This window comes from Phascolarctos cinereus, unplaced genomic scaffold (genome assembly GCF_003287225.1).
Source record: "Phascolarctos cinereus isolate Bilbo 61053 unplaced genomic scaffold, phaCin_HiC Scaffold_4;HRSCAF=312, whole genome shotgun sequence".
NCBI lineage: Eukaryota > Metazoa > Chordata > Mammalia > Diprotodontia > Phascolarctidae > Phascolarctos > Phascolarctos cinereus.
This window is the reverse complement of record NW_027555847.1, coordinates 682,610,225-682,634,179: the sequence shown is the minus strand read 5'-3', so window position 1 is coordinate 682,634,179 and position 23,955 is coordinate 682,610,225. Positions and strand designations below refer to the sequence as shown.

At 46.7% G+C, this 23,955-nt stretch overlaps 2 protein-coding genes across 2 annotated transcripts; both read left to right on the top strand.

The window, feature by feature from the left end:
• The first annotated feature begins 43 nt into the window (after positions 1 to 43).
• On the top strand, positions 44 to 6,848 carry NDUFA7 (NADH:ubiquinone oxidoreductase subunit A7). Its single transcript, XM_020978124.2, has 4 exons — positions 44 to 155; positions 1,134 to 1,183; positions 4,608 to 4,757; positions 6,572 to 6,848. The coding sequence occupies exons 1-4, from the start codon at positions 105 to 107 to the stop codon at positions 6,666 to 6,668; spliced, it is 348 nt and encodes a 115-aa protein (XP_020833783.1). The 5' UTR covers positions 44 to 104; the 3' UTR covers positions 6,669 to 6,848.
• Positions 6,849 to 10,067: 3,219 nt separating this feature from the next.
• On the top strand, positions 10,068 to 22,754 carry CD320 (CD320 molecule). Its single transcript, XM_078154203.1, is given in 7 exon segments — positions 10,068 to 10,547; positions 10,550 to 10,603; positions 16,258 to 16,377; positions 16,967 to 17,299; positions 18,269 to 18,385; positions 19,316 to 19,414; positions 22,026 to 22,754. Coding segments are annotated over 7 exon segments (933 nt in total). The 5' UTR covers positions 10,068 to 10,489; the 3' UTR covers positions 22,178 to 22,754.
• The last annotated feature ends 1,201 nt before the right edge of the window (positions 22,755 to 23,955 follow it).

Below are 23,955 nucleotides of genomic sequence, written 5' to 3'. Positions count from 1 at the left end.
AAGTCCCGCCTCCGGCGCTCGCGAGACCACGGCGCTCGCGGTCCCTCCCTCCCTTCCCAGCAGCCTTTGCGGCTGCAGTTGTTGCCCTTCAGCCCGGATACAACATGGCGTCGGCCACTGGCCTCATCCAGTGGCTCCGGAATGCGGCCTCCGGGGTACGGCGACGACCCTAGGGACGAGGGCACGATAGGATGACGCTGGGGACGGAGACCTGACGGACTCACACCCCCGTATTCCTCCTGTGTATCCCCTGCCCCCCCCCGCCCTTTACCTGTACCTGCACCACCTGGCCTATAACCCCGCCCCCAGCCTCGTTTCTGTCCTCTCCTGACCTGTGGCCCTCCCGCTGCAGCCCAACCTTTAACCTTGTCCCTCCTCCTGCACCCCCGTTCCTGCCGCTGTCTCTGGCCCCGCTCCTCGTCGAGCACCCCTGTTTCTGCCCTCATCCTCAGCAGCCCAATGTCTAACCCTAAGGCCTCGTCTCCCCTACCTTTGACTCCATGTCCTACACCGCTGTCCCTGTCTGCGGTCCCTGTCTGACCCCTCTGTCCATCCCTCACTCCTGACCCTGAACCTCGGCACCCTTAGGTCCTTTGTCACTGGTCCCACCTCCAACCTCATAATTATATCCCTACACCTTTGACTCTGTACTTAGGCCAAACTCTGACCTCCACTTCCTCCGTGGTACCTTACTTTACTCCTCTCCAGTGCATCCACATCCCTGTTCTAGGCTCCTGTTCTACCACTGTTCCTGCTCTCCATACCCTCCCTCCTGTACATTCCACTTCTCCCTATGCCTAGGGATACGCTTATTCCTCCCAGGGCTTTTTACCTCAGATTTACCATAGACTCCAATCCTGCTCTTCTCCCTTGCTCTTTCTTTTAGCTGTAACCTCTTTCTCCTTTTCTCTTGGATATGACCTCATCCCAATCTCTACCTTCTAACTTATGGTGTACACCTACCTCTTGGAGGTACTTCATCTCTTGCTCCAGAGTGTGCCTCTATCCTCATTACGTCCTCCTGCCCTGAGATATACCCTCGATTAAACTCGCCTGGCACATCCAAGCTATATATTCCTTTGTACTTATCCTGTGGTCCCTGCTGTTTTCTCATCGTTTTCTCTTCTTCACAGCGTAATCTCCAAGTGAAATTGCAGTTACGTTACCAGGAGATAGCTAAGAGGTGAGCAGGTTTACTACTCTCTCTTCCAATTCCTATCACTTCTTTCTTTGTCTAGCTGTGAGGTCAGCAATTTTTGTAGCTCTGTCTGTCAGGAAATTTGCCTAAGGTTTAGACAGGAGAGGAAAGGAAGAAAAGTGGGAGGGAAGAAGGGAGAACAAAAAGGAAAGGAAAATAATGATGATTCCATATTCCCCACCACCCCCCCATTACTATTTTCTGTATGCTTTTATTTTATTTTTTGTCTTATTTTATCCAGACAGCTCTGTGAGAATTTTGGAGAATAACTGACTTGTCCAAGGTTATACTGGCAGTAAGCCTGAGGGATGGGATTTGACCTCAGAGCTATTACTCTTTCTACCTTTCACTCTGCTTTTGCACCTTCCTGGTTACCTAATTGACTGAGAAATGAAGAGAATACAAGATCTTTGTCTTTTGTGTGTTGATTACAAAAAAAAAATTTGTCTTGGTAAAACAAAACACAGACTCAAATATTCTTTCAGTAAGGTGTTTCCTATTTTTATATTATTTATATAGTAATAGAAGATTCCTTCATGGATAACTTGATATTCAAAAGAAAAAATGAAAATATCAAGATGCAGTTTAATGTCTTAGTTGAAGCTCCTGGCTATAGGGTAGGAGAGGATGACTCATTATAATAAAAAAGTCTTCGTATTTTTCATGAGAGGACTTGGCTACTTCTCACTTTTATGATCTTAGGCATCATTCACTCCTTCTTAAAGTCTTCCCTTGAGCAGAAAACTGGGAAATAATTTTTACAACCAATGTCTCTGATAAAGGCCTCATTTCTAAAATATGTACAGAGCTAAGTCAAATTTATAAGAATACAAGTCATTCCCTAAGTGATAAATGGTTAAAGGATAAACTAAAGCTGTCTATAATCATATGAACAAATGTTCTAAATCACCATTGATTAGAGAAATGCAAATCAAAATGACTCTGAGCTGCCACATCACACCTATCAGATTGGCTAACATGACAAAACGGGAAAATGGTAAATGTTGGAGAAGATGTGGGAAAATTGTAACACTAATACGATGTTAGTGGAGTTGTGAAATGATCCAACCATTCTGGAGAGCAATTTGGGGCGATGCCCAAAGGGCTGTAAAATTGTATATACCCTAGTTCTGTATCCCAAAGAGATCACAAAAATGGGAAAGAGACTCACATGTACAAAAATATTCATAGCAGCTCTTTTTGTGTTGGCAAAGAACTGGAAATTGAGGGGATGCCCATCAGTTGGGGAATGGCTGAACAAGTTGGGGTATATGAATATAATGGGATACTATTGTGTTATAAGAAATGATGAACAGGCTGACTTCAGAAAAACCTGGAAAGACTTGTATGGTCTGATGCTGAGTGAAGTGAGCAGAGCCAAGAGAACATTGTACACAATAACAGCCACATTATGGAATAACTGACTTTGATAGACTTGGCTCTTCACAATAAGTAAAGAATCTAAGACAACTACAAAAGATTCATGATGGAGATTGCTATCCACACCCAGAAAAGAATTATGGAGTCTGAATACAGATGGAAGGGTACTATTTGCTCTCCTTTTCCTTTGATTTGTTTTATTGCTTCATTCTTGGGATTCCTCCCATTATTTCTAATTTTCTTTACATCATGACTAATGGGAAAATATGCTTAACTTAAATGTATGTGTAGAGCCTATATCAAATTGTATGGGGGGGAGAGGTGGGGAGGGGGAATGGGAGGGGAGAAAATTTAAAACTCAAAATCTTATGGAAGTAAATTTGAAGACTAAAAATAAATAAATTAAAAATTAAAAAAAAAATAAAGTCTTCCCTCAAGGAAGCGCCTTAGAGGTGGCAAAGTGGATAGAATGTTAGATCTGGAGCTAGGAAGACTTGAGTTCAAATCCAGCCTCATATATTAGCTTTGTGACAAGCCACTTAACTTCTGTGCATCATTTTCCTCAACTGTAAAATGAGGATGATGGCACCTACTTGACAGAGTTGTTTTAAGCACCAAATGAGATATTTGTAAAGCTCTTTGCAAATCTTAAAGCATTAAATAAGTGCCAGCTATTATTAAATCCTCAAGTCAGAAAGATGTGATTTCAAATTCTCTCAGACACTTGCTAGCTGTATGACCTAGGACAAGTCACTTCACCTCTGTCTGTTTAGTTTCCTCATCTGTCAGGTGAGAGTTCTTATGAAATCACATGATATTTGTAAAAGCCCTTTGCAAGCTTTAAATCACTATGTAAATGCTAGCTATTATTACTATTATTATTAGAGGAGACTCATTAGGGAAGTGAAGAAGCTGGGCTGGGTCGTGTCTAAGGTCCTTCCAGCTCTAAATTGTAAGCCATTTTGTAGTTAGCAGATAAAGCTATAAATGCTGTGAAGGCTTTTGTTCATTCTTTTCACATCAAGAACACTGGACTAAGAATTAGGAGTTAAGCCTTGTTACTGCAGCTGAAGTCATCTGGGCCTTAGTTTCTCTATCTAGAAAATGGGGGTAATAATTCCTGTCCAGAAGAATCAAACGAAATCCTGTACTTAGAAGCAAAATAATTCATAAAATCCTCAATGGAGAGAAAATATGGGACCCTTGCCAAAGAGCCTGATTTCCTGAGCTGGCAACGGTGCGTCGGATTTAAGGGCTGGGGTACTGTGTTCTCTTCTAAGCAACACATTTCAGGCAGAATGTTGGCAAAGTAGAGGAAATGCAGGACCAGGGACTAGAAAGCGCTACATATGAAGGGACATGGGAAGAGCTGGGCGTGTTTGACTTGGAGAAGATGTGGAGGACGAGGGCCCAGACTTCTTTGGTTTGGCTTCAGAGAGCCGAATTTGGGTTAGTGGGGAGGGAGCTACAGAGGCAGATTTGGGGCTCAGTATGAAAAGACTTCTTGGCACTTAATGCTTCCTGGGAGGACCGGAGGCCTTCTCAGGTTCCTTTCCACCTGAAATTCTGTGATTCTTTGTCTGTAAACCTTTCCAGATAGAAGAAAGCTCAACTCAGCTGGTCAGCAGCAAGAATAATGAAGAACATGATTTCGCTGTGCAGTGGGTCAGCTCCCCTTCTTTATTTTGCCCTGGATATCTGTCAGGCACTCCAAGGCACCTAGGCAGCAAGACTGAGTTCTAATTTAGCCTTACCAGCTTCATGACACTAGGCAAGTCACATGACCTCAGTTTGCCTCAGTCTTCTCATTGTAAAATAGGGATGATAATGGTACCTACCAACCAGGGTTGTGTGGAGGATGAGATAACGTACAGATGCCTTAGTATAATGCCTAGCATATAGTAGGTGCTTAATAAATGCTTATTAAAATTTAAAAAGTGTAGAGACATAGGATTGACATTGACAGATACATGTGAGAGCTGTTGCTAGCAGATTATAACTGACAATTCAAGTGTATTATTTTCTTTAGAACTCAGCCACCTCCTAAGCTGCCAGTGGGTCCTAGCCATAAGTTTTCAAACAATTACTATTGTACTCGTGATGGACGTCGACAAGCCTCTCCTCCTTCAGTCATAATGTCTACTGTGAAAGTTTTAGAGTCTGGTCTTCCTGGTAAGAGGTAAGTCTTCTCTGAGGGACGCTCAGGGTCCTCTCAGAACTAGATGACCCTGCCCAGGTTCTTCTCTACGTGGCTCATATTTACCCATTGCTTCAAGATTTGTGAAGCATTTAATCCTCACAACCCTGGGAGAAAGGTATCCTAGATGAGGACAATGAGGGTCATCAAGATGGAGGTACCCAGAGTTACCCAGGGCATTATGTCATACTACCTTCTCCTACCCCAGATTTCATGTGTATGAACCTAAATTTGCCAACTCCCTTGCTGATTTTAAAAATTTTGTAATGTAAGACAGTCTGACCTCACCAACTACTCTTTGACCTCATTCATCTTTCAGGCAGGCTGTGTTTTTTTTTCCCGTCTTTTCTCACTTTTCTTCATGCTCTTGTTTACCAGTAGCATACCTCACAAGAATCAATTAAAGAAACTGGGGTGTTTAGCTTGGACAAAAGAAGATTTAGAGGGGCCTTGATAATTGTCTTGAGATTGCAAAAGCTGTCTTGTGATAACCTGGGGCTCATTCTGCTTGGCCCTACAGGGCAAAACTGGGGACATAGGCTAGAAATTGGTGAGAGGCAGATTCAGCCTAAATGTCAAGAAGAATTTCTGAGCCATGACAGGTGTTTTAAAGTGAAATGGATTGCTTTGAGAGTCAGGCCTTTCCCTCATTACAATCTTCAGGGAGAGGTGGAGTCATTACTTTTCTGGATATCCTTGTTCTGGCAGGGGTTGGCCTAGAAGCTCTCTGAGCTCCTTTCTAATGCTGAGATTCTGGAGATACTAGTTTTTTGTTTTTTGGTGTTTTGGGTTTTTTTTTTTGCATTTCATAGAGCACCTCATAGTTTTCAAAGTCCTTTTACCCCTTGTTTGATCCTATAATAACTGATGACTTGAATCCTCACAGTGACTCTGAGGTTGGTGAGTAGGCATTATTCCCACTTTACAGGGGAGAAAGTGGGCTTAGAGTGAGATAGTAACCTAGTGATGTTCACTGGCCTCCTTGCTGTTCTGCATATAAGACTCCCATCCTGAGACTCTCCAAAGTTAGGCCAGGAAAGAGGAAGACGTGCCCGTGGTAAGTTATTGGAAGAGCCAGGGCTCCTCATTTCTATTCTACTGCTTTTTCCACTGTATTCCACCATCCCTCAAGGGAGGTTGTAGTACTGAGTCCTGGAGACCCTGTTTTTTCTTTAATCAGCTAGACTAGAATCCTTCTGTAGGTGGAAGGAAGCCTGTAATGAAAATGACCAACGTGTAACTGGGAAGAAGCACCATGGGGCTGACAAGTCATTGCCTGTTTTTCAGAACTCCTGTAATGTAATCCCACCCTACTTCAACCTTTTTCATTAACCATTTTGTAACAATCGACAACCTAGATCATATTTTAAAAATAGGGAAATTGATTCTTCTTTTTACACAGGTTGGAGTATAGCAGCTCACAGTGGTGTCAGGTCACATAATTGTTAGATACTAACTCTTCTACCATGTTCAGCTGCCTCATTTAAACCTGTTTATGAAAGTAGAAACTACACCCCACTCTCACGCTGCCCCCCAGTTTCCAAGATCTCAGAGGACAAGGACAATGTTTGTCTCATTTAGACTTTAGAGCTCTATTAGCATTGATCAGTTTTCTTCACACAGGGAGGTTATAGTACAAGTATGTTGAATTGAATTTAGTGATTGTACTTCCTGTTCTAGAAATGGAAATCTCCCAAGCTGCTTGTCTCCTTACCCAAATATGGTCGCTTGTGTGCTGTCTGTTTTTAAAATCTTTTATAAATTAGATCCTCTCTAAAACTGTCTTTTTTCTCTAGTTCAAATGAGACTATGACAACTTCTGGGAAAAAGCCAATGATACCAGGACCCCCCTTGAAAAAGTGGGAACTGTCAAAGGATGAACCATATTTGTGAAATGGACATGGGAAGATGGACTTGCAGATGCTGAGAGATTGTGTCTTTAGGGGACTGACTTGAAGTCACGAGCTCAGCCGCAGAGGCATCAAGGAGGATCACACAGTGAACATTATATCATAATATTTTATCTTGGGGTAGGGGAGAAGCATATATCCTAATACATGATAAATACACTGACCTCTGGTATTTTTTGCATTTTTATTTGATTCATTTGAATTGCTTGAATTCCAGTGTAAAGACACGGATTGTTAACTATTGTCTGGGAACTGTCATCTCTGAAATTTGTGGATCCTAGAATAGGATAGCTAGGCAGCACAGCAGATAGAGTGTGGGACTTGGAGTCAGAACACCTGAGTTGAATTCTGGCCTCAGAAACTCCTAGCTGTGTGACCCTGGGCAAGTCATTTAACATCTTCCAGCATCAGTTTCCTCATCTGTATGATGGGGATAATAATAGCACTCACCTCTAGGGTTATGATGAGGATCAAATGAGATAATAGTTGTAAATCACTTTGCAAACCTTAAAGCATGATGTCAATGTTAGCTGTCATTATGTCAGAGCTAGGGAGAAGAGAGCATCTAGTGCAAATGAGGTTATTTTACAGATGGAGATACTGAGATCTAGGCAGAGAGAAAGAGCTGCCCAAAGTCTTTCCCTCATTCGGAAGTGTCAGAAGCATAACCAAGACTAGAGCCCAGGTTTCCTGACTCCTAATCTAGAGCTCTTTTTACCACATCTCATTGCCTGCTTTTCATATGAGTCAGTGGTGGACATGTAAGAAAATCCTCCTCACCATCATCATAGGGAATGCTTCTCTGGGGCTTGCAAAATACTTTACATCTCTGTCTCTGTCTCTCTCTCTGTCTCTCTGTCTCTCTCTGTCTCTGTTTCTCTCTCTCTCCCCCTCTCCCTCCCTCCCTCCCTCTCCCTCTCCCTCCCTCCCTCCTCACCACATTCCTATTAGATGGACAATACTGAAGGTTTTTATACATCTGGAAAGAATTGGCTCACAAGGTTAGGTGACTTGTCTGAAAGCCATTGTTAGTAAGTGATAAAGCTGGCCATGGCATCCAGACTTCTTGACCCTAAATCATAGAGCTTAACAGTATTTCTGGTGCCCTCAGAACTGGGTGTGTGGGTGTGGGTGTGTTTGCAAACCAAATAGAGGTATGCTTGAATACTACATAATAGTTCTAGGCCACATTCTCATGGCATTGCCTGTGCTTGAAGCATAGCCAGTAAGGAACTGGCCCTTTGAGTCAGGAAGAGCTGGGTTCAAGTCCTACCTCTAACATATATTAGCACTATGACTCTGGGCAAATAAGTCACTTGACCTCTTTGGGCTCCAGGGAACTCTAATTGAAGAATATTGATAAATTTGAATTGGTAGAGGGAGTTCCTCTGCCAGTAACGTGACAGGTTCAGGCTAAAAAAATAAATGCTAATAGATATTTGTTGAATTGCATTGCAAGCTGGAGCATATTCAGACTATAGCTATGGGGAGGTTTGTGGGAATTCAAAAAAAATCACACAGAGAGCAGTTGAAGGTCCTGCCCTATTTAACTTTTAGGTATGTGTGAGTACTGTCTTCACATCCTGAAGAGCTGTCATAGAAAAGAGGGAGCAGATTTACTCCTTGGGCCCAGAGGGCAGAACTAGGAGTGGTGAAATAGTATGGAGTAGCGAAGTACAATTCACTATAAGGAGCTGTTCAGAATTTAGATAAGCTGTCTCATAAAGTGGAGGAAAGGTCACCATCTTTGGAGGTTGTCAAGCAGAGTCTGGGGTGGCCATTTGTGGGAGCTGTCATATGAATGTGGCTGAACTGAATAAGTTCTGGAGTATGAGGGCCCTATTTTAATGTAGAAGTTTGAAGACTCATACATGATGGTAACTGCACAGTTAGTAGCTATGCTGTTAATGTTCATTGACTATATGTATGGCAGTGTGACAGGTGGTGGGGGTACTGAGACAAAAGGAAAATAGGTGTCTTCAAGGAGCTTATCTTTCTACTAGGGGTTGGAGGAACAACCAGGTGACTTTGGGAGGGAGGGAGTACAAACAGTGGGGGTGGGGAAGGGATCTTTTGAGTTGGGCTTTGACAGAAGCTTAGGATTCCAAAAGTGGATAAGCCATCGAGTACATTCCAGGCAATGGTATCATCCTACACGCAGGTAGGGAGATGAGGTAGAATGTTTGGGGAACCACTATCAGGCCAGTTTGGTTTGGTATTCAACCTACACAAACAAAAAGCAAAAACCAGTGCCTGCCTTCATGGAGTTTGCCTCTTCCATCAGAGATGGGGAGAGAATAAGATAACCCATAGTGTATGAAGGTGGGAGGGTGTAATATGTGCCTAGCATGTAGTAGAAGCTTAATGTTTATTGATTGATGGGCTGGAAAAAGTAGTTTGAATGCCAAGATTAGGAGTTTGTATTTTATCTAAAGGCAGCTGGGAGCTCCTGAAAAGTTTTGAGTAGGAGAGAGACATGTTTAGTCCTCAGACTAAACTGAGCTCATACTGGAAGGCTTTCCAGCGTGGCTGGACTTGGCAACAGCAGCTGGGGGTGGGGGGGTGCCTTTAAGAATAATAGCTAGCACTCATATAGCCCTTTAAGGATTAAGAAATGCTTTACAAATACCTCACTTTATCCTTCAAACAACCCTGGGAGATAGGAGCTATTATGATCACGGATTTACAGTTGAGACTGAGGCAAACAGGTTAAATGACTTGCCCAGTTTCACAGATCTAGTGACTGAAGCTGCATTTGAACTCAGGTCTTCTTGATTCCAGGTCCAGCGATTTTTCCATGGGGGCCACCCAGTTTCCCAAATCCTCCACTAATGTTCTCTGATACCTCATGGCAATAATATTAGCCAGTATTTATATGACATTTTAAAGTTTGCAAAAGTCGTAACATACATTGTCTTATTTGCTATGCATAAGGCAGGAACTGTTATGCCCGTGATGGAGAAATTGAAGCTGAGATTAAGTTAGTGCCCAGGGTCATACAGCTAGTAAGTGTCAAGACAAAATTCACACTGAAGCCCAAACTTGTTACCTCAGTGGTCACGTGGAGGCAGGGTAGGGTAACACAAATAACTTTTCTTTCTGTGTGCTGTCTTTAGGAGATTTCCCCCACCCCTGACCCCAAAACCACTTTTTTTAAAGGCAATTGGGGTTATGTGACTTGCCTAGGGTCACACAGCTAGTAAGTGTCAAGTGTTTGGTCTGAGGCTGAATTTGAACTCAGGTCGTCCTGACTTCAGGGCCGGTGCTCTATGCACTGCGCCACCTCGCTGCCTCTCAAACTGCTTTTTGAGCTAGGTAGTAAAGCTGAGGCTCTGAGGGAGAATTGCCCGGGACTGATTCAAGTCTCCCCGCTCCCCATCTCGTGCTCTCGTGATGCACTGAGCTCTGGTGGAGCCTGGGTGAGCGAGGGCTGCTGCACGAGGAGGTGGCTCGAAACTTTGTTGGCCTTGGGCCCCTGCCTTTCCAGGTGAAAGGGGGACGTGCAGCCCCGCCCCGAGTCCTGCAGAGGTGGTGGTGGGTGAGGGGTGAGCCCTGCTGCTGCGAGCCAGAAACCACATGGAGTAGAGCCAGGGCTAGTACGGGAGCGCATGCGCACCACGGTAAAGGGGCGCTCAGGGAGACTTGACCGCTAGGTATCAGGCGCGGGGCGCGACAGCTGCGCACGCGCTCTTCCTCCCGCTCGTCCCGGCGGGTCGCAGATGGGGGCGCGTGCGTGTGCTGTCCGCTGGGGACGAAGAGAGGAGTAAACTCAGGTCTGCTGGTCAGTCGATCAGGCGCAGGGAAATGGCGCGTGCGCTGCTGCGGCTATTGCCGCTGCTTCTGGCGGGACTGCAGCGAGCTCTGGCCTCAGCCTGCCTTCGACCCCGGCACAGCCCCGGAGCCTAGCCCGCCGAGAAGGTGAGTCGGACCCCGTCCTTCAGCCCCTTCCTCTTTCCCCCCCCCCGTCTCATTTCTCGCTGGGGGGGGACGTTCTTTCGGCGCCTGTCGGGTCCCGCCCCCGCACCGGCCCTCGCCTGTCCCGCCGCAGCCCGCTATTGGCCCTCGCGCCCGTCAGTCAGGGTCACTCCCCCCGCGCCTTCACATGGCCGGGAAGCTTCTGCTGCTCGCGGCTCTGTGCAGACTGGGAGGAGGCCGGGGAGGTCGCGGGCCTAGGCAGCGAAGAGCCTTGTGACCATCCCCCAGCCGGCACTGAAACCCTGCTCCGATGAAAAGGGCTGGACCTAATTAACCTTATGGTCATCTGGTCCATGGCCTCTATTGTACGCTTTGGGAAACTGAGGCACAGAGAGGTGAAGGGACTCGCGGTGGGTGACTCAGCTGGTCACTGGGGAGCCTCTCCCTTCCGAAGGCTTCAGGCGCTTCCTTCCTGCCGGCCCCCAACCCCAGCAGTCATCTTTGGGCTTTGGGCTTCCCCATCCCTCGGGAGCCCCTGCTTTGGGAGAGCCCTGTTAGGTGGTTCCTCCTCATGAGAGCTCAGATCTGTCTCTTGAGCTTCCACCTGGGGCCACGCTCCAGAAGCCTGGCAGGGGGTGCCCCTGTTTGCTCGTCCTTACCCTGTCCCTTTGTTAATTGTGTGTCTTATGTCTGGCCAGCTTACTGACGTCAGCCCAGCCTTCCTCCTCACATCCCCCCTTCATCTTAACAGTTATTAAGTGCCTACGGGTGTAAGGCCCTGTTACAGGGGTCCAAGGGCAAAAATGGAACCCGACAGCCCCTGCCCTCAAGGGGCTTATATTCTGCATGTACACAGATAAGTAAATCCTAGATAGTTTGAGAATCACTGGAAGAATCTGGAAAGGCTTCTCTTGGGAGAAGGGGCAACTGACTTCAGCCTTGAAGAAAGCTGTTGCCCTAAGGATTCTAGAAAATAGAAAAGGTGAGGAGGATGGTCATTCCAGCTTAAACTGTCCCTCTTTCCTAGGAAACTCAGGCCTGTTGGAAAGAGAGGCATTCCCAAAGTTCGGCCGGCAATCACAGTACAGGCGCAGTCATTGACTGTCTCTGTGACCTTGGAGAGCTCTGTGACCTGATTTCCACTGTCCTCTGTAAGAGGAGTGGGTTTGAACTGGGTGGTCTCTGAGGGGTGCTATGCTTCTGCTGTCTAATGCTCCTAAAAGCCTCTCAGACCCGGGGAAAATTCCATTCAATTAAATTAAAGAAACATTTATTAAGCACCTACTGTGTACCAGGCACTGTGTTAAGCTCTGGGGATAGAAAAAGAGGCAAAAGACAGCTCCTGCCCTCAAGGAGTTAATGGAAGTCTAATGGAAGAAAAAGCACGTGGAAGAATGCACACTCTGGGATGGCTGGGGTGAAGAATCATGTCAAAACTGGAGGAGCTGTTAGAGATCACCTAGTCTAACCCTGCTTTTACAGAGGGAGAAACAGGGCTAGGAAGGAAAAGGCTTTTTGAGGAGGGGAAGCCTTCCTACACTTCTCTTGGTGCCACTCCTAAAGAACTGGGAATTGTTGGCTCCTCAGTGTTAGTTTGCTTTTTACTGTTCCCCCTCCCCACACCTATCAGTTTTACTAGCCTCAAAAATTATTTTGTTTGACAGCTACAACTGCCTTTTGGGCTTAAAAGTTGCACCTGTTTTCTCTGCAATAAAGTTTTTGGGCTGCTGCTACCCTGGGCCATGGGTTTTATGACCTACCTTTATTCAGTTGTTTGAGATATCCTGAGCATAGGGGAGAATGTCTGGGCCCTGCCTTCTGGTCATACAATTAGAAAAAGGAGACACTGTACATAAAGAGTATAGTGTCTCAATATAATCAGAGTTAGAGAAGTCTGGGGTCCCTCCCTGGACTGGAGATATCTTCGAAGGCTCCAGAGAGGTCAGGCTAGACCATGGTGAGGAGATAACATTTGGCTTGGCAAAACTGAAGGTGACTGAGGAAATAATGAGCAAATGCTGAAGAAATGGAGGTAACTGTTTAAATAGCACTTTGGAGATATTTTGTTAATGTAAGAGACTTGTAGTGGGAAGACAAGACCTAAACTCATGAAATATCTTTGGAAAGAGCCCTGTACAGGAAGTCAGAAAGCCTGGGTTCAAGCCCCAGCTCTGTGATGAACTCAGTGGGTAATCTTGAACAAATAGAGCCTTATTTGCTTTCTCTGTAAAATGGAGGAGTTGGAATAGAAATTCTCTAAGGTCCCTTTCAGGCCTAACACTGTTTTGTGGAGCTTCCTTGCTTCCTTCCTTGCTGGGTATATGATATCTGTTCCAGCGATATGGTGACAGAGAAGAGTGTGTGCACCCGAATGTGCGTGTATGTGCATGTATGTATGCATGCACTTATCCCCTTTCAGTTTAGCCTAGAGTCCTCTGCTGAGATCCCAGTGGGAAGGAGTCCCTGTGTGATCCATCCTGTGGTTCTCCTTGGTGGCTGGGAGAGGAGATTTGGTGGATGAGACTGTGTGCTTAGGTGGAATAAAGGCGGGAGACAGAGAAGGTAGGGGTGGTTGTGTGACAGTAACAGTGGACAGTAAACATTTATTAATTGTAAAGTTCCAAGCCCTCTATAAAGGGAGGCCTTTTGAGGAGTTTATTGTACTGCCTCTATGGCACTCTAGTCCAGGGAGTGGCTAAGGGAGATAAGGAAGTTCTGAGTTAGTCTGCATGGTGATGAGATTTCAGGTGGTGAGGAGGCAGGATAGAAAATGAAGAGCTGACAGGGTGGGATGCAACCTCCACTCCCTGGCTTCTTCTGATACCAAGAAAAGAACTTTAGTTTGTCGAGGGGCCCTGGCGTGGGTCCCTCAGGTTGGGTAGCCTCTGGGTCATCTTGAGACTGTGAGATCTCCAGTGCTGGTAGTCTAAGCCTCGGAGCATTAGCTCAGATGTGTCAGGTATAGGGGCTAAGACTCCCATTTCCCTGAGGGTTGCTGAGCTGGGGCTGGTTCCATTTCAGTGGTCATGGAAACTCTTGGAGGCCACAACACCTTATTAGCTGTGTCTCCCAAACCAGGTAATGAGGGTCCTGTCCATTCAGAAAACAAATGGACTAATCACTGCAGCTGGTAGCTTGGCTTGGCTTTGCTCTGCCTGCACTCTGATTGTTGGCTCCACCAAGTCTGAAACCTTTATTGATTTTACTCTTCCCTTCACTGCACAGGGCTGTAGGATATATTCAGGGGCCTGTTATCCCAGAAGGGGAAAGGTTCAGGGCTGGGTTAGTCCTGTTCCCTTGCCCAGTTTCCCTGGGGCCCCCTTACTTTGGGAACAGCACCTGGTTGTTGGAGAGGATATGTAGCCTGGGGCCAGTACGTTCCGCCTCCCCCCAGGAAGTACAGTGGGTTCTCATTATTTGGAAGAGTTTCTTCGAAGAGCTTTTATGAGGGCAACTGAGTTCATGAGTTTTGGAGATGGAAAGTGACTACTGGGAACCAGGCTGAGAATAAGGGATGAGCAGCCCCCCTTCTTTGCTTCCTTCAGGGAAGTCTCTCACACAGTTCAAGGGGCAGGTGTGAAAGGTTACTAAGGCTACTCTGGTAACTGGGTATTTGTGAAGTGGTATGTGATGGTAATGTGGGGTTAAGTTCAGTCCTTGAATTTAAGTCAAGAACTTAAGTAACTTCCCTGTTTCCTCTAAGTCTAAATTCAGCCCTCAATAAAGTGAATTGGTTTGATGATCTTCTTCTCTGCCCTGGGGTGCATCATCTCAGTAGCTTTAATAATAATAATAATAACAGAAACAGATGTTTATAGAGCACTTTATAGTTGCAGAATACTTTTATGTACAGTATTTCATTTTAGATGTCCAACATTTGTTTGAGGTTACTGTTATCATTATTATCAGCTAGGTATTGCAGTGGATAGAATGCTGAGCCTGGAGTCAGGAAGAGCTGAGTTCAAACACTAACTAGCTGTAGGACTCTGGGCAAATCACCTGACCTCTGTCTGGTTCAATTTCCTAACCTGTAAAATTGGGATAATAGTAACACCTCCCTCCCAGGATTAAATGAGATAATATTTGTACAGGGCTTTGCAGACCTTAAAGCACTGTGTAAGTGTTAGCTATAGCTATATTTTATTCCCTTTTTATAGCTGAAGAAACTGAGGCACAGAGAAGTGACTTACCTGTGGTTGTACAGCTAGTGTCCAAGGGAGGATCTGAATGACGCCAGGTTCTTTAGACTCAAAGTATAGTACGCTATTTGCTGTACCACCCTGGCCCCCTCTGTTCTGGTGCAGCTCATCTAGCTTTGGCATGGAAAGGTGGTCCTGCAGCTTCCCCCTCCCCAAGCCCCTCCACTAGAAATGGCATACAACCCCAGGGAATCCTTCCCCCTTTTGTAGTAATGCTGAAGTGGCCTCAGCTGGTCAAGCTTCCACCAAGGCTCAGTCAGTTCAAGTGAGCTATTTCCCTCATAAGTCTCCATAATAGGCCATTTAGCTTAGAGGGTCTGTGCTGAAGGGGAAAGCCTATGTAATTTTGAGGAGGAGAAACTTTGGAAGAGGTGAGGTAGAAAGGCGTACACAGCTTCCAGGAGGAAAAAAACCCAAGAATCCTTCCTTGCTGTCAATATTTCTACATTTGATTCTCATTGGATTTGGCTTAAGGAGGGAATACCATACACACTCCATTGAGTATGGAAATCTATGTTACCCTACAGGAAAATAGGGGGGAAGGGGATGGGGGGGTGATAAAGGGGAGGGCAGATTGGGGGAGGGGGTAATCAGAAGCAAACACTTCTGAGGAAGGACAGAGTCAAAGAGAGAATAGAATAAATGGGGGTGGGGGGTTGGGGTAGGATGAAGGGAAATATAGTTAGTTTTCCACAACATGACTACTATGGTAGTGTTTTGCATGACTACACATGTATAACCTGTATCTAGTTGCTTGCCTTCTCAATGAAGGTGGGTGGGGAGGGAGGAAGGGAGAAAATTTGAAACCCAAAGTTTTAAAAACAAATGTTAAAAATTGTTTTCACATGTAGCTGGGAAATAAGATATACAGGAATGGGGTATAGAAATCTATCCTGTCCTGCAGGAAAATAGAAGGGGAAGAGGATAAGAGAAAGGGATGGGGAGATAGAAGAGAGGGCAGATTAGGGGAAGAGATATTCAGAATGCACGCTGTCTTGGGGTGGAGGAAAGGGGAAGATGGGGAGAAAATTTGGTACTCAAAATCTTTGCAAGTGAATGTTAAAAACTAAAAATAAATTAATTAATATTTCTACATTTGCAACAAACTTATTTATGATTAATGAAGGTCTGGCTGTTCTAGTAGAAAGTAATGAGGCCCAGGACATTATTTTGTTATTTATTTATCTGTCCCTCCAGCCATCCATTCTGTCCTTGCTTCTCTTCTCTTCTCCCTCCCTCCCCCTCCCCTTGCCATTTTAGAGATGATAATCCAAGAGGAAGAAAGCTTAGAACTGGTATGTAGTAGAACCAGGAGTCAAAGACAAGGGCTTTTGATTCCACATCAGACTGCCACTCACCCCACTTGTGTGCTCTGTCTCATTGCCATCCCAGCAGTGCTGCTTTGGCCTGGCCTGTTAATGCCCTGTTATCTTGGTTTTCTTTTCACCTGTTTCCCAGGCACTGAGGAGCCATGCCCACCCTCTGAGTTCCCATGTGGTGGTAACATCTGCATCCCCTCTGAGTGGCTGTGCGATGGTGACAAGGATTGTTCAGATGGCAGAGATGAAACTCACTGCCGTAAGTGGATTGTACAGGCCTGGAATGGTGTGGGCTGGAGGTCACCTTGCCTGGAGCAGGGCTGAGTTGAACCAGACTGTATAGGTACCCCTTTCCCCTATCTGGCTCCACAGCTTTTTATGCTACACTTGTTTGTTTGCTAACTGTCCTCAGGCTAGTAAAGGATTACGTTTGTGTTATGGAGAAGGGAGTAGAAGTTTCTATCAGGATAGTGTAGACTAATCCTGGGGTTAATCACTTTACAAATTCTGGGAAGTGAAATCTATTTGGGGCAGAGTAAGTGGGTACCATCAGTTAGTTCTATCAGTATAGATTACAGTGGTCTGAAGAGTGTCCAGTATTAGTCCTCCTTCTTTCCACTCACTAAGGCCATCCCACCTTTCCCTGGACCCCACAGTGTTCTCTCTGTCTCTCTATGTCTCTGTGTCTCTGTGTCTCTCTCTCTCTGTCTCTCAGCTGGCAGTGACATTCTAAGGCTTGGGGGAAAGATTTCAGTTTTCAACATAATTCCTTTAGCCTGTAGCCTGATTCTGCTATAATTTAATTTCCATTAGGGTGATCTATAACCTTTCTTCTTACCTGTGAACAGGGGCAGAGTCTTGTGCCCCTGGGGAGAAGCGTTGCCCTTCTGAGACATGTTCCCCAGTCAGATGTGAGGGACCTGAATGTGCTGACATGTGGATAGAGGCCAGCTGCCCCCCACCTCCCTGCCTGGCTGAATACCGATTTTGTGACAAAGTCAATGATTGTCCCAATGGCACAGATGAACAGCTTGCGGACTGCAAGAAGCACCATTCAAAGGTGCCCTCACTGCTGTGCACCAAGCAGGAGTTCCAGTGTACTTCAGGAGTATGCATCCCACGTACATGGGTGTGTGATGGACACCCAGACTGTGCTAGTGGCAATGACGAACTTCATTGTGGTGAGTGTTCATGGGGATGTGTGTGCACGTGTGCTTGCAAATTGTGCTTTCAGTCAGCTAGAGAACCAGAGAGAGGGAGAGCTTAAGAGCCTTATGCCTTGGGTGTCCCAGGAAGGAGAGACTTTCAGAAGCCCCTGTGGGATTCATCCTTTGACTTTGGTGGTAAGATGGAGACAGAGACTGGACAGTGGCTTAGAAAAGCCTGAGTGGAATGATGATGGGAAACGGAGGAAATGTGGGTTGTCTTCCAATCCCAGCCAGCTTCAGTGCCATGGGCCATTAATTGAGAGAATTACATCTGAGAGAGAGACTCTCCTGGAATCTAGATCTGGCCAGTGCTGGCCTGGGTCCCTCAGGCTGCTGGACTCTGGTGCATCCCTAAGGTTAGAGACGCCCTCCAGAACACTGACCAGGGTAGATTTCCCCACCCAGCAACTGGCTCTTTGGTCTCAGATGTAGCCAGCCATAGTCAATAGTAAACATTTATTAAGCACCTACTACCTATGTACCAGGCACTGTGCTAAGCACTGAGGATATAGATGTGAAAAATGTGCCCTCGAGGAATTTATAATCTAATAGGGCAAGCTGAAAGGATGCTGAAAAGCTTGGGGGTGAGGAGGAGCACTTGATTTGGGGATATAGGGGCTAAGTCAGTCAGAGATGTCCCGAAGTTGTTCAGCCAAATGAGAAAGGAGATGTTCTGAGCTGAGCTCTCTCCCTAAGGCGGGGGGTGGGGGGATGGTTGGAGTTCATGGCTCCCCTTCCACCTCCAAGCAGAGGGACAGAGGGTAGTGATGAGGTAAAGTCCCTCAGTAGGATGATGAGGTCTTCCCAATAATGAGCTCTCTTAGGCATGGTGGAAAAGTCAGTCAGATAAGTCCCAAAGTGAAAGACAGGAGATTTCTGTAGGGACTGAGGCTCCCTGTCCCCCCAGGGCTGCTGACCTGAGGCTACCAGGTTTCATTGTAGGGACAACAGGAGCTCCCAGCAATCAGGCTACCACCTTAGCTGTGTCTCTCACCCCAGGTAATGGGAGTGCCATCCCTTCAGGAAAGCAGAGTGCCAGTGGGATAACTATGGCTGCTGGTAAGTATCCTTGAGTATGGGCAGCATCTCTGCTCTGTCAGCTTTCAGAATATTGGTTCCATCAAGTCCGGAACCTTCATGGCCTCCTTGCGATGCCCCACCCTGTAGCAGCAGGTATAGATATTTTTCTGCTGTGGGGAGGTCGAGGGCTGAGGTGGCCATAGCCTCTTGTGCATCCTATAAGGAGCCTTCACTGTGAGAGATGGGCCACCAGCTGCTGGACTGGATGGTCCTTCCTCCTGCCCAGGCCAAGGGCCAGCAATCACTCTCTCTCCTGCCAGGAAGCACATGGAGTCCTCAGCCTTTGGAACAGTTTCTCTGAAGACGCCCTGGCACCTCTTTCTCTGCTGGGGGGAGGGGGTAGAGAATGCTATAAGGCATCTCTTTGTGGCTTCCTTCAGGGACTTCCTTGGCCCAGAGAGAGGTGGAAGGGCCAAGCCTAGTGAGGTGTACTGTCCTTGAAATGTCTGCCATGACTGTGCCTAGTGGCCTTGGGCAGCCTCTTTTCCTTTTCTTGCCCTCCATGTTGTCCTCTTTAAAATCACTTAATTTTCTCTAAGGGCCTTTCCAAACCAAAAGTTCTCTGAGTCTTTGATTCTCTTCCTGTCCAACTGTCTTGTTCCGGCAGAGATGGGCACTGAGTCAGACAATAAGTGTTGGTAGAGTAATGATGGAGGACAGAGGCAGTGGTGGGAGTGGGGGGAGGCTGCTGACTCCCATTCCAGTCTCACAGTTAGGGGCCTGGCAGGGAGCTCCAGTTGGGGAGGTGTGTGTGACTGTGTGTCCACATCTGACTAGCTCTGGCCTGTACTGCTCAGGTGGCATCTCCAGGCTGAGAAATGCAGGAAGCCTTCGATCCCTTTAGCTCTAGCTGTAGCTGACCATGGGGGCTAAGGCTATCCCTCCTCTTGGGTGCTGCTTCTGTTGCAGGGGTGACACAAACTCCTGGAGATCAGACCACTACCCCAGCACGTGGAAGCCTCCCACCTTCAGAACGACGAAGCGCGTATGGCCTGGTCACGGTGGCAGGTGAGGCCCCTTGGGCAGGCAGCGCAGCTGCTCTGCTCTGTCTGTGTTGTGACTTAGGAGTCTTGCAGGCCATCTAACCTCGTTCCACAGCCTCCTCAACAAGTAGTCATCCAGCCTGTGCTTAAAGACCTCCACGGAGGGGTGACGCGCCTTTTGGGGCAGCCCCTTCTCCTTGCTGGGAATGCTTTCCTGACATCTAAGCATGGTTTGCTCCAAGTTTTGTCCATTGCTTTTATTTCTGCCCCCAGGGAGAAAGTGAAAAAGTTCAGTCCCTTATCCCATGCTAGCCCTTCCAGTCTGCCCCAGCATTTCTTGTTTCTAGGCTGAACATTTCTGGTTTCCTCAGTGGATCCTTCTGAGGTAGCTAGGTCACAAGTGGTTAGAACACTGGACTTCAAATAAGGAAGCCTTGAGTTTGAACCCTGGCTCAGACACGTATTCACAGTGTTGACCCTGGGCAAGGCACTTTAGGACAACAACAACAACAAAACCCTTTTCCTGCCTCAGTTTCCCCAACTATAGAATGGAGATTATAACAGCACCTGCCTACCAAGGTTGTTGTGAGGATGAAATATCAAAATATGCAGAATACTGTGCAAACCTTAAAGCAGCAGTATATGCATGTTAGCTATTGTCACGATTTCCAGGCCTTTTACTCTCTGGACACTCTAGGTTGTCAGTATCTTTCCTTCACTGTGGTACCCAGAGCTGCCGTCACTACTCCAGATTTGGTCTGACACGAGGACACGAGACTAGCTCTCCCTAGGCGTCCTTGGGACCTTGGATGTCTCTGAATGTCATCTGACATCACATTAGCTGTTGGAGCTACTGGAGCACATTGCCGTCCCATTAAACCTTCAGGCCACTAAAACTGCCGTTCTCAAGCCTGCTTCACCCATCTTGTACGGGAGAAGTTGGTATTTTGAGCTCAAGTGTAAACCTTTTCATTTATCCCTCTTAAAATTCCTCTTATGAAATTCAGCCCAGCATTCCAGCCTGTCAGGGTCTTTTCTATCCTGACTGTCATCTGATGGGTTAGCTTTCCCTCCCAGCTTTATGCCATCTGCAAAATTGCTAAGCATGTTTTTTTGCCTTTATCCAAAGCACTGATCACACAGGCCCAAGCAGAGACCCCCAGGGTGCTTGATTGGAGAGATTTCCCAAAGTTTACATGGAGCCATTAACAACTACTTTTTAGGCCCATCCATTCAGCCAGTTCCATGGTTACCTTGCTGTGTGATCGTCTGAGCCACATCTCTTTGTCTTGTCCGCAAGCAAGGTACAAGACACTTTGTCTTGTCAGACATGTTTTTTTTTTTTAAATATTGGGTAAGCCATAACAGTCTAGTAGCTTTTAAAAAGCAGCTAAGATTAGTCTGCCGTGACCTATTGATGAAGCAGTGCTGCTTCTTGTGATCAGCACTTACTTCCTTTTCTAAATGTTCACAAAGCGTCCCTTTCCTGACATGCCCTAGACTTTCCCCAGGCATCAGAGTTCTGTTTATTGGCCTGCAGTTTGTTGATTCCATTCTCTGGCCCTCTTTGACAGTTAGCCCATATCTGCACCTCTCCAGGCTGCGACAGCTTCCCTGTTTGCCACAGTCTCTCAGAGGTCAGGACTAGGGCCTCAGCCTTCCATCCATCCATCCATCCATCCATGCATCCATCCATCCATTCATTCCCTCAATCCCCACTTCTACTGCCTGGTGACCTAAAATCAGGCAGGTGCTTTCCTTCTCTCATCTCCCTACTTAGCTTGGGTTTCAGCTTTCTATTAGCCATTCCCATCTGATGCTTATTCTTCTTGGAGGAAGCCAACATGTAGAAGCTGCGAAGCCTTCTCTGGTGGAAGATCAGGGAGGGGCTCCCTGATGTCCCTTTCCTATCCTCCCCCCCCCCACCTCCTGTAAGAGGGAGGAAGTGGCCCCCAGGGCAGAGGGGCCTGAGGAAAGGTAAATTTCAGAGTTGATGTCATCTTGCAGAATGCAAAGGAAGTTTCTGGAGAATATGAAGTCCAGGAAAGTATCCTGGTTGGAAACATTCTTGGCTTTCCCACCAGCTATAGCTCTTCTGCACATTAGTGCCCAGGGTGCTCTCCCTGCAGGCTAATGCCCCCTGTTTATATTTATCCTCTATTACATTTTTGAAACCTGGACTAAGCCCCTCCTTCCTGCTCTACCCCATGGGAACAGCTCCCTCTTCTGCCACCTCCCTGGGAGTCTTGGGAGTTCCCAGCCTTCAGAGCAATGTCTGTTAGGAGCCTAAGGTGACCTTTGCTAGTGTGCCCTGGGGATCGTGGGGTCAGAAGGCATCAGAGTAGGGCTGAGTGTAAGGTGCACTTGCCCTGTGCCTCCGATGGTGGTCCTTTGGATGACCCAGGGGATAGATGTGATGGTAGTGTGGGGCAGATGGTGAGCTCTACACCTGGAGTCAAAAGACATGGGTTCAGGTGCAGGCCCTACCACTAATCTGCCATGTGGCATTGGGCAGGTGACACCTTTCTGCAATCCTTATTTCAATCCTTTGTAAAATGATGGGGTTGGACCAGATTTTCTTTAAGATCCTTTCCAGTGCTGACCTTTTCTGAGTCTATGACTTTTTTCCTTTTCAGCTGCCCTGAGTGGAGTTTTGGCTGCTGCCTGTCTCCTTGTATGTTGCCAGACATGGGCTCAAGACCGGTGGCGCCTCCTCCCCCAACCAAACCTGGTGGAAGCTGTGAAGGAGTCATTGCTGATACCTGAGAAGATGCCTTCCTTAATCTGAGGGCCAGCTGCTTGGCCTCCAGAATGGCTTTTGGGCCTGCAGCTCCATTGTGAAACTGGCCCAGACCTCCCTGGGGCTGAACAAGAGTCCTCCAGGAGGAGGAATAGCAAAGAGAGGTGAGGGAGAGACCATTAGCTACACAGAACTCTCTTTCCCATCGGCCTTCATCACAAGCTACCTCTCTTTTGAAGGCAGTCAATGGGTCCTGACCTTGTTGCCTTTTTCTGCCACCCTGGGAGGCTCTGCGTCCGGCACCCCTTGGATAGGGCCGGATGGGTGTGGATGCTGGTTCCCTCCAACAGAAAACATCCTGCCTGCATGAGGGTGGGGGTGGGAATTGGCCATTCACTCTAGAGGTGGTCACACAGCCTGATCACTCACTCAGGCAGCTCGTTTCAGGGCTGTGCTCTTTGTTGAGCAGGGCTGGGTGTCCCTGGTGTTAGTCACAGGGCAGGTGATGCCACAGGGGTGAGACACTCTGTTCAGCTCCCAGGTGGGCTGCAGGTGAGGGGAGGCACAGCCTCAACGCTTAGGATGATCTACAGTTCAGTAATTAAAATAATTCCTCAAAACTTAAGACCTTTCCTCCAGTCTGTCTCCTGAACTCCTTTCTAGATCCCCCCATGGAAGAAAAATCTGACCTAGAGCTCATGGGCAGTGGGATGGATGCAAGAAGAGAAAGAAGGCTCACCCTCACCACAAAGAAATGTACATCCTCCTTTGGGCCAGTGGAGTGTCACATAGTGGGAGCGGGACTGGATGGTCTCTGAGGTTCCAGGAGTGCCTGTTAACAGTTCCCCACCCTCTTCCCTTCATTGTAAGAAGTTAACAGTTGCAAAACAAACTCAAGCCAGGCAATTTGAAGGTAGCAGTAACTTTTACTGCACACAGAAAGGAAAATAGAGGCATAAACGTTTAAGTCAGACTGACCTAGGTTCATAAGAATCACTCCCATTTTGATCTCACTGTAAGGTATACAAAGTACTTTCCCCATAGTAATCCATTAGGTAAGTAGTACAAGTGTTATTATTCCTAATTTTTGGACAGGGAAACTGAGGCCTTGAAAGGTTAGATGGTTTATTTGTTGGGTTCATGCAGTATTAGAGCTGGGATTTGAATTCTGATCTCTTGACTGCAAATGTATTTACCATATTTCCTCCCATTGAATTGAAACCCGTTGAAAGGGATCTTTGAAAACTAGTTCAACTTTCTACTCCAGATGGTAATTCCATTGATAGCATCCCTGCTAGGTAGGAGGAGGCAGGGTAGCATGTGGAAGTCAGAGGGTCTGCCATTGAAATTGTTTGACCTCAGCCAAGTAACCTGGAGTCTGTTTCCTCATTTGTAAAGTGAGGGCTTGATTTAGATTCAATTCAGCATTTATTAAGCACCTGCTATGTACAAGGTAATGTAATAGGTACTGGGGATAAAAAGACCAAATTGAAATACAAGGAATTTACTACTGGGGGGGAGACAATACTGAATCACAAGAGTTAGGTGAGACCTTGGGGACCATCTAATTCAATCCATGCCCGACGAGTGGTCATCGTGTCTTTGCTCAAAGACCCCCCAGTGAGAGGAGCCCCTAAGACAGCATGTGCCTTCAAGGAGCTTGCAGTCTAATGGAGGAAGCCAACACGTAGAGAAGTCAATTCTGTGTAATTTCATGAGGGAGAGGGCTTTCCTAGGGTCCATCAGGAAAGGCTTCTTGTAGGAAGTGGCACCCAAGCTGAGCCTTGAAGGAAGCTAGGACTGCTTTGGGGTAGGAATGTCTTCCA